Source organism: Arachis duranensis, chromosome 2 (assembly GCF_000817695.3).
Source record: "Arachis duranensis cultivar V14167 chromosome 2, aradu.V14167.gnm2.J7QH, whole genome shotgun sequence".
Classification (NCBI taxonomy): domain Eukaryota; kingdom Viridiplantae; phylum Streptophyta; class Magnoliopsida; order Fabales; family Fabaceae; genus Arachis; species Arachis duranensis.
Genome location: NC_029773.3, coordinates 92,510,528 through 92,521,111, shown reverse-complemented (window position 1 = coordinate 92,521,111; position 10,584 = coordinate 92,510,528). Strand labels below are relative to the sequence as shown.

The window sequence follows — 10,584 nt, the reverse complement described above, 5'->3', positions numbered from 1 at the left end:
TTAAAAATTTGTAATTAAATTTTAATTGATCTTGGTAAAATTTAAAAAGGATATAGTATAATTTTTGTCTTTGAAATTTGTTAAAAATTTTAAAAATATTCCTAAATTTTATTTTGTTTTAATTTTATTTATGAAGTTTTTGACTTACATCAAATATATCCCAAACAACTAAATTTTCAAAAATTTTAAAATCAATCAAGTAATAAACTAATAATGTATGATAATTATGTCTATTTTGCTTGTGTTAAAGGTTGTTTAATTTCTATAAAATTGTTGTTAAATTGGTTCTAAATATTTTAAAAATTAGCTATTTGGAGTATATTTGATGTAAATTAAAATTTTTTTAGACAAAATTAAAGTAAAATAAAACTTATTTCTATATGATAAATTTTTAATAAATTTAAAAAATAATAGAGATATTTATTTTAAAAGATAGGAGAAATAGACACTCTGTTAGAAACAGGTGTGGGTCACTACCTCAAGTGGATGCATTTGATGTGGTTCCGTTCTTCCAGCTAAGCACAACTAAACCCAAAGCCGTGGTTCCCTTTAACAACAGCAGTATTCATCGAACCTCAACCTCCTTACACTTCCATTTCTTCTTGACAATTCACTCTCACCCACCAAACCAAACAAAGTTAAGATTTGGTTTAGTAACATTTTTTAAAAAGATGTTTATATTTTTAAAAAGTATAAATTTTTTATTTTGTATTTAATAAATAAAATATTTATATTTTTCATTTTTAAAAAATTAAGATATTTTTAAAAGTATTTAAGATAAAATTTTTTAAAATTAGCTTGTACTTTTTAAAATTTAAAAGTCTAATTTTATATATTAATTAATTTTTAAAATTTAATGCTTAAATTTATATCTTTTATAATATTTTTAAATTTTAAAATTATTTTACTAAATATAATTGTTGTTAGCTATGATCATTGAACATTATTTTTAATTTGATCAAATAAAACTTAAGTATTATTAAAAATTATTTTTAATTTAATTCATTAAATATAGATGCTACACTTTTTAAAAAGTCATCTTTTAAAAAATAATTTTTATAAGTTATTTTTAAAAAATAAAAATTTTATTAAACTAAGTCTAAATATACTCATAGACATTATATACTATTAAAATTTAATTTTAATATATTAGCAGTATAAAATATTTTTATACAGACAATTAATATAAAGGATAAATGACATGTATTAAAATTAAATTTATAATAGTAACTATGATCTGAAAATTTTCATGATAATTACATATTTGAAATTAATTTTGTATGAATAAAATGAGTTATGTCTAGAAAGTTAATATTTTAAACAAAAATAAATAACTAAGAACCATCAGAGTAATAGTAACTGGTATTCCTTTCGTTATCGCAGCCTCTCTACGCGGCAGACACGGACACGCTGCAACCACTTCCATTTGTTTCTGTGTTCCAAATTACTTTGAACAATGAGAATATATTTGTTATAATAATGAATTAATTATTCAAATACTTAATTAATTATATACTTTTTCTTTTTTAACTCTGTACCAAAAAAAGTCATATATGTATAAAGAACACTACTTTTCAATTTTAATATTGAACTATGAATTGTGTTTTTCAGCTATATTAGAATTTGATATATCTTATCATGATGTGTATTGAATATCAACAAATTATAAAATCAGATTTTTTTTAGTACACAAATTTAACTTTTAAATTTATGGTTTTAAATTTTTAATTTTTATAAGTATTTAAATTTGATTTTTAAATTTATGTTTCACTAAATTTTAACAAAAATCAGATTCTTCAATTTATATATTTACAAAATCTATAACTCAATTGTTATAAAATCTGAGAATCATATTTTTTATTAATTTTATAACTTTTACCCATCTTTAAAAAAATTAGCATATAAAGAAAAACAGAATTTATTCTAGAAACCAAAATAAGAAGAAAAAAGAAATTGTGAATCAGAAAAAAATTGCTGAAGTGGCGACCAAATCCATATTGAGCACCACCACAACCAGCCTGTCCCTTTCTCTCAAATAAAAATATTTTTTTTTTACACTGTATAATTAAAAAAATTGCTAATAATGCATATTTTCCTCACCTCAGCATCATCAACCATTTCTTTTATTTTATCATTTCTTTTATTTTGATAAGATCAACCATTCTCTCTAGTCTCTACATCATATAAACAGAATTAAATAATACTAACACTAATAAATTAAAAATAATTATTACAATTTTGTCTAGTTTCGCCGTTTCTTCCTCCTTCTCTCATAATCCTTTTCCCACTCGGTTAATAATAATCCTTCTCCATTAAGATTCTTTCTCACACCATTCTTATTATCTTCTCCTTCTCCCTTCTCTTTCTCCACATTCTCAACCTCAATTCTCAACCTCTTCACAAACAAAACCACAACCAGGTATCACAATTTCCCTTTTTTCTTAAATTTATATCGTTTTTTGTTCTCTTTATTTTCTGTATTTGGTTACGGGCCACAAAATTTTCAAAAATAACCCAAAAAGAAAAAACCGTATATGGTTTTTGCAACTTTTATTTGTTTTTTCCAGTTTTTTTATACCGTATTTTTTCGTTATAACTCTTAACTATCTTTCCAATTTTTTCCATTCGATTTTCTCGGAATCCAAACTAACTCAACGTTTTCAATTGTTTTTCCTCTTCAATTCTCTCTATAAATTTCCTTCATCTTCAAGATATTTCCAACACTTCATAACCAAAATCATATTTCTAGTCTCTGAATCTCAATAAGCTTTTTCAATTTTTTCTGAATCTAAATTTTAGATAGCTAACGTTTCTTATGAACTTCTGTAAATTCCGATCAGGTTCAAAACATTCACAGCGGTTCTGATTGTGAATTTTCTCATCAAAGAAAGGAGACGAGGAAAAAATTAAAACAGAAAAAAACAAGAAAAAGCAGAAATTCGAAAAGCTCAAGCTCAGATCTAGAAACGTAACCATGGCGGAAGAACATCCATGCCAAGCTCCTGAAGGTCACAGGCTCTGTGTCAACAACTGCGGGTTTTTCGGTAGCTCAGCCACCATGAATCTCTGCTCCAAATGCTTCAGAGAACAAGAATCCGCAAAATCTACGATCGAGAACGCTCTCTCCACCGCCACAGCCACCGCAACCTCCTCCGTCGCCGCCTTTCCATCTCCGTCACCGTCCACGTCGTCTTCTCCGGCGCCAACGCCAGCCGCCGTCGAATCCTTTGTTCCTCAACCGGTTGAGCTAGAAGCTTCGAGCTCCGTAACGGTTTCTGTAACGACCAGCTCGAATCCCGGAGCTCCGATTCAGCCGAACCGTTGCGCTACATGCCGTAAACGAGTCGGGTTGACCGGGTTCAAGTGCAGGTGCGGTGTCACGTTCTGCGGGGCCCACAGGTACCCGGAAAAACACGCGTGCGCTTTCGATTTTAAGACGGTGGGAAGGGAGGAGATAGCACGTGCCAACCCCGTGATCAAGGCGGAGAAACTCGATAGGATCTGATGGGAAATATGGGAATTGTTTCTCAGCCGTTGGATCAGACGTATGGGCCTACACAAAGCAGATGGTTATTGTTGAGTAAGTCCTTCTTAGATGAGTTAATCGTGGCCGTCCACCTGGACATCCGGTGCAACTGAGAGATTTGTCGGGATGTACTATAAAAAAATATGATTATGATGTAATGATCTTATCTTTGTTGTTATTATTAAATTTTAATATTATAATAATAGCAGTTTGGTTGCTTTGCTTGCTTGGCTGTCTCGACTAGAAAGGTTGAATAAGTAATAGGTTATTTATGTGGTATTAGCTTTTGTAAAGTGTGAAAAGCAAGAAAAAAAATGAATGAAAGATTGTAGTTTCATCCACCACTACTACCACCATCTTTAGGGATTAAAAAGGTAGTTGAAAATGAGAATTTGGTGGTTTTGTTGTTGGGTCTACAAGTGGGCAAAAGCCCAGTGGAGCGTTTTGTGTTGCTTTCTATAATGAATGCGAAAGTGAAGTTATCATATTTGGCTATTTGCACGCAAGTGGCTTGTTTTTTTCATCACTTTTATATCCTTGTTAATTATGATTTATGATACAATACGATTCACAACTATGTTAGCGGTCAATGTTGGATTGAACAAAGAAGTTTAGAGAGAAAATGTTGTTGGGCTTGGGCTTGGTGGGTTAGTGCTCCCCTTTCCCAATATAGCAAAAATTTGACTGATGGTAATAAATTGGCAAGTTATTTGAACATAATCAAAATAAATATAAATTTTTTAAAAATTAATTTGTAATCAGTTACCAATAGTCAAAATTTTTGAGTCAATCTGATCAAGTGAAGAGGAATAATAAAAATATGAGATATTTAGTTAGAGTTTAAGAACATGAAGAAATGTCATCAAATATGATGTCTTGATGACTCTTTTTATGTAGAAATTTCATACTATCTGATTTGAACTTTTTATGATTTTTTGATGTATGCGTAGATTTTTTTTATTTGTTTTTATGATTGACCTATTTTTGTATTTCCTTTTTTTTGAATCTAATGTTTTCTTTTTTATATTAGCACAAAAAAAGTGTCTTTTTATTTTTTGAATTATTGAAAAAAAAATGTAAAAATACTTGAAATACATTAATTTTTCAAATGATTGAGAAAGGAGAACTCTTCTACTTATCCCAAAAAGAAAAAAAAAGGAAGAAATTGTGTTAGTTGGGGCACACAAGGATGGTAGGATTATTCTTCAATTCTAAACTATGTATTGCTAGAATAGAAAAAGAAAAAAAGAAATATGGAAAGTTATACAAGCTAAGTGTGATTATTGAAGGAAAATGGATGTGTATATACAAAATACACATAATAAATTAAGTCCTAGCTAGCTGTGTATAATACAATTAAGAGAATTAAAATTAATTACTCTTATGTGTATATATCTTTTCATAGCTCTTGATGAGCAACAAGGTGATGTTGTTGTGTGTTCCAACATTCTTTGAAGCTAATTAAGCTCTGAATCCAAACATCATCAGCTACAAAAGCATCAGAATCATTGTTGCGGTGCCATGACCAGTGTGCATGTGTTTCGTTCACTATTCTCAACCTTCCATGACCAAAGCTTGCTTCCCTATACAATGAGAGTGGACTTACCGGCTTCTTATACCTGTATTATATTCCATCAAAAATCACAATTAATTAACAACCCTATAAAAATAATAATTTGAAATTACGGAAAATTAACTTATTAATTAATCAAGAGTAGTAGCTAATATCTCACGATAATGCAAGTCCTTCACGATTTCCTCCATCTCCAATTGTCACGTACATTGGACCACATGGATCCGCATTATTGTCATAAACCCTAGTCTGTAAACAAATAATAACCCAAACATAATTTAAAGGCATTTCAACAAAATTTTTCATGGTATTAATATATATAGAATCAAGCTCCTTCGAAAAAATTAGTAAAATAAAAAAATAAGACTCTACTTATCATATCATCTTTGAGTCAAGATTGTATGAATCTCGCATAACAAAAATCACAAATTTAATGGCGAATAACTTCTTATTTTATTAATTTCTCATTTTAAAACATTCTTTTCTAATAAATAAATATTATATGAGTTTAACTAAAGAGCTTACTCTTTTTTTGTTAATATTAGTAAATTGTATTTAAAAAATAAATTTATAATAATAAAAATTTTGACTATTGTTAACTAATAATTAAAAAAAATTTAAAAAAATTATATTTATTTTGATTATATTGAAATAACATGGTGAAAATTCAGATGAAGTCGACTCCACGTAAAGTTATATCTAAGAGCCGTTGGATGAAAATTTAGTCAAACTAGTCAAATCATCTAACGGCTCTTAAATATCAACTTTACCTTAAGTCGACTTCACCTGAGTTTTGAGCATATGAAATATATGTATGATTATTATGACTTACAAAGCGTTCATATGCATGAACATGGCCAGCAAAGACCAAGTCAACACGAGCCTCATAAAGCAAGTCCTCCATGGATTTTCTCATGCTTTCACCTTCACCTTGATGTGCCTCATTGGTGTTATACCAAGGTGCATGCAACAACACAACCACCCATGGAGTCCTCTTCCTATCAACCTTCCCCAAGTCATCTACAAGCCACGTGTACTGCTCTGATTGGTCATCAAAATCAGTGTATGACCCCAACATAATAATGTGGGTCCCAGAAACCTCAAAGGAATAGTAGAGGTTTGAGTTGGACCCACTTTCTTTGTGGGGATTGGGCCAGCGTGAGTTGTAGGCCTTGAACCCGGTTGGTTCGGTAATCGGTAAGATCTCAACTTCGTGGTTGCCTTGAGTGACCATCCATGGTCTCTGGCTGGCGTATGGTTCCACCAGGCGACCGAAGGAGTCCCATAGTGGTTGCTGTGTGTCAGCATAGGATAGGTCACCCGGTAATAAAAACACATCATAGTCTTTGCTGTTAACATGTTTTAAGGTTGATGCTGTCCATTCTGTTTGTCCCAAGTCACCTACATCATGCATGAAAATATTTTGTTCTCAATGTTACTCAATCCAAGTTCTTTTCTTTTAAAAAAATGTTAAACATTTGAAATAATTTATAATATATTAATTGAGTTTATTTTTTATGCATTTTACACTCTCGTGTAATATGTTTTTTTTATGATCATTCACGCAGTTAATATAAAATATAATTATTTTTACTGATGTGACATTACGTGATTAAATACGTATATAAAATTACTGATAGTATATCAAAATTAAATTTATATTAATTTATCTAAATGAATCATTATCTTAGACAAAAATAGTAGCATATAGATTTTTTTTTTCACCAGCATATCTCGAACTTAGTAAATTAATGACTAATTTTTTGTAGAGTTAAATTTTATTTAAAAGTTTAATTAATAAATTATTGTATATGTAAGATAATATTTGAATTTATGATATTTATTTAAATGGATTAAACTTATATATGACTATAGTAGTTGATTATTGTATGTAATATATAGTACTTGCCGCATCTAATTTTATGATCTGACAAATACCTTAAAGCCTTTAAAGTGTTATTGTTCTTTGATGACCATATCCTATGTCCTAGCTAGTGACCTTTCTGAAATGCCAAGGCCACCTTAATTTGCTTTGGATTTAAGCAGACATTGATCACCTCCCTTCTAAGGAATCTAAATGATTAAGAATTATCGTAAAACCTTTTTTTCAAAAAAAAAAACAAAACAAAAGAAGTTTCTTAGCTACTTAGGAGCTTAACTATTTTTTAGAGGGAACAAATTTAGGAGCTTTACTTGATAATGGAATATTTAAGTGCTTGATCTCCGAATAAAGAAAAAAAAGGCTTAATTGTTATATTAACAATTATCCATGTTAAAAATAAAGAAGATGTTAAAAAATTCCATACAAAACAAAATTATTATTTCCTATGAAATCAAATTGATAAATAAAAGAATAAAAAATTATTTTCTTAAAATTATTTATATATCTCTCTCTAAAAATTTAAATTTTTAAAAATAATCTTATGATATAATAAAATACAAATAACACGATTCAAAAACAAATTAATGTGTGGATGAAGCAATTAAATTACCTACAACCGCAAATTCAATGGGGAAATTGAGTGGAGGAGTCTTGAAGGAAAACTCAGGGCCCAAACCACCACACCTATAAAAGTAATTGGTATTGGGCTTCAAAGGCCCAATAACCACATGGTGGATCTTCCCTGATTGGTACATGAAATAATTGTATGAAGTGTGTTCCCCCTTTGATTTTGCTTCATATTCTCCTCCTTGTTTTGTTCCATACTCCACCACTGATCTTGCATGCTTGTCTTCTGTTACCCATGACACTCTCATGTGATCTTTCCCCACCAATGATATGTGAACCTACAACATATATCAATATCACAATATGATGAATAATTAGGGTTCTTATTCAAGTTTGGTTTGTTCATAAATTGTTAAAGTGTATAAAAAGTGTATTGCTCTTGTTTTGTTCAATTACGGTTTTTATTTGCCTAGATTCAAGCCTATACTAAGAATACTATTGTAATCTTTTAGTATCATTGCTCTTTCATATAGTTTACCAATACTTTTGACTATTTAAATACTCTATCTGTTTTAAAATAACTGTTGTTTCCACTTTTGAATTTTATTAAAAAATCAATGTTTATTATTTAGATACACTAATTTTTAAATAAACCTAAAAAGTAAAAGAGACAGTTATTTTAAAACGGAAAAAAAAAAGTATTTTCGGTCTTTTAATTAAAATTTGAAAAATACGTAATTTGATTAATTTTATTTAAACATTATTCATTAGAATACTATCTTCATCCTCTCACTTTTATGAAATATTAGAATAAAAAATAAAATAAAAATATTTAATTTATTGTGTAAAGTCCATATTTATTAAAAAAAAAAGAGACATATTGATTTTTCATGTTGATATATTTATGACTTCACAATCAATCAAAATCTTATTTAATTTGATGGAAAATAAGACAACAGTTATAATTAGGCTATAAGTGAGGCAAACTGAGTCGAGCTAAATTAAGTTCAAGTTCAACTAAAAAAAATTAAGCTTGATTCACGACTCGAACTGGAAATACACTGCTTACTTTAGACATATAAATCAATCTTTTGACATATGCAAACTTTTGCCAAGAGGTAAGAGATAGAAAAAATTTAACAAACTTACACAATTAATATAGTAACACATGTCAAAAATTGATATACATACATGCATAAAGTACTAAAAACTATAATTCTCACCCAAGAGAGCAAAAAAATGCATGAAATTGGAGAGACACATGAAATGTTGATTAATTATCGTTTATGATTTTAACAATAAATTAAATCCAACCTGTTGAGGTTCAGAATCTGAGCGTTCATGAGGAGTGAAAATAAACTGACCAGAAGGTTGGCGAGAAAAAGATTTCTCCTGTGATTTTATGATCTGTGGGAATAATAATAAAAGGAAGGAAAATAATTGAAGGAGAAGAGAATTATTATTCCTAATCATTTTGTTGTTTTGGCCTTCCATTTTGTTTAACCAATTCTTTCTCTTCAATTTGTATGTATATATATAAGGTTGTAGTAGTCTTGTATTAGTGATACAAGGTATCATCAAATTAATAAAATAATGTAACTAAAAATTGAGTTTAATTTGTGTGGAGGGTGTGTGATTGCAATGGCGTCAAGCAATTTCCAATTTGAAAAAAAAAATGGTGAAATGAGTTGGATAATCTTACAGCAAAGATCAATAATCCTCATTGGGTTACTATTCTTTGCTTCTCTTCCACGCACACATAACATTATGTGATGCATGCCAATCAATGCCAACGATGATGTTCTTCTTTTGCTGTAAATTAAACCCTAACTTTTAATGCAAGGAGATTAATAAAATATAAATAGGTTATGCTGCGTGTACACCAAAGTCAGCCACCAGCAGTATAAAATACATGTCGAAAAACAACTATATATATTAGAAATAAATTAAACCACACATGTATTTATATATAAATACATTAGTGGCTGGTTTTAGTGTACAAATAATATTTTTCAATATAAATATGCCAAAATGAAAGAGTAATATGATTTACTCCAAAGTATTAGGTCATGTAATAATTTATCATTTTTAAATAATTAAGTTATAACGAATACAACTAGATAATTAATTATTTTTCGGTTAATATCAATGTATTTTTATTTTAAAATTTAAATTTTAAATAATAAATTATAGAAAACTGAGAGTTAAAAAATTAATTTTATGATAAAAAATACTGACTAATATTAACTAATTAAAAGTTGATTTTATATATTTATTAATGTATATTAGTCACGGTTTAACCGTCGTTAAAATATGATTCTTTTATATAGTGATAGTTTGTGTTAGTTATTTTTTTTAATTAGCAATAGCATATGTACAAAAGACTGTAAACTATTGTATTTAAGATCATGTTACGTATCATGTAAACAAAGACTTTGGAAATTCTATGTTAACTAACATACTCTCAACAAGATCGTTATTTATTTTGTTGGAATATCCCCAATATACTTCAAGAAATAAATAACCGGAAAAACACATGCTTATTCAGAAAGAGACTAAGAGCTAGAGTAGAAAATTGTCCATTTTAATAAATTTAGAATATTGATATATTAAAATCTTGAGTTCACATTTTGAAAAGGAGAATATTGTTGCACAAAAATTTTTTTTGTGTGGTACTTTTACCTGATGGATCAAAAACTAATTTGTTGCAAATTTGAACTCCATTTAAAAATTTGTTGATGGTTAATAGATTACTGCAAGCGCAAAACGATATTCAAATTTTCGACACTTGTTTGAATTGACTAATAAATTAACTATTAGAACAATCCAATTTAAATAAATTATATCTGATAACAAATAAATTTTTTTTCTTGGGTATTAATAGACATGGTTGTGTACAAAACAAAAACCAAATAATTAGGCATGACATTTAATTTTTGGTACAAGCCCAAATACAACTTATAGCATAAAGGTGAGGTCTAATCATCTTGAACAAAAAGGGCCAGAACAAAAAAAAAATCTTGAAAAAAAAAAAAA

The 10,584-nt window shown here is 28.5% G+C and overlaps 2 protein-coding genes across 2 annotated transcripts; one reads left to right on the top strand and one right to left on the bottom strand.

Moving 5' to 3' along the window:
* Positions 1–2,253: 2,253 nt before the first annotated feature.
* Positions 2,254–4,021, top strand: LOC107476207 (zinc finger A20 and AN1 domain-containing stress-associated protein 4). Its single transcript, XM_016095972.3, has 2 exons — positions 2,254–2,419; positions 2,841–4,021. The coding sequence occupies exon 2, from the start codon at positions 2,975–2,977 to the stop codon at positions 3,503–3,505; it is 531 nt and encodes a 176-aa protein (XP_015951458.1). The 5' UTR covers positions 2,254–2,419; positions 2,841–2,974; the 3' UTR covers positions 3,506–4,021.
* A 743-nt stretch (positions 4,022–4,764) lies between these two features.
* Positions 4,765–9,032, bottom strand: LOC107476206 (purple acid phosphatase 22). The gene is made up of 5 exons (XM_016095971.3): positions 8,863–9,032; positions 7,592–7,886; positions 5,932–6,500; positions 5,260–5,348; positions 4,765–5,145 (listed from the first exon to the last, which is right to left on the bottom strand). Exons 1-5 carry the CDS (start codon positions 9,019–9,021, stop codon positions 4,926–4,928), a joined length of 1,332 nt encoding a protein of 443 aa, XP_015951457.3. The 5' UTR covers positions 9,022–9,032; the 3' UTR covers positions 4,765–4,925.
* Between the last annotated feature and the right edge of the window lie 1,552 nt (positions 9,033–10,584).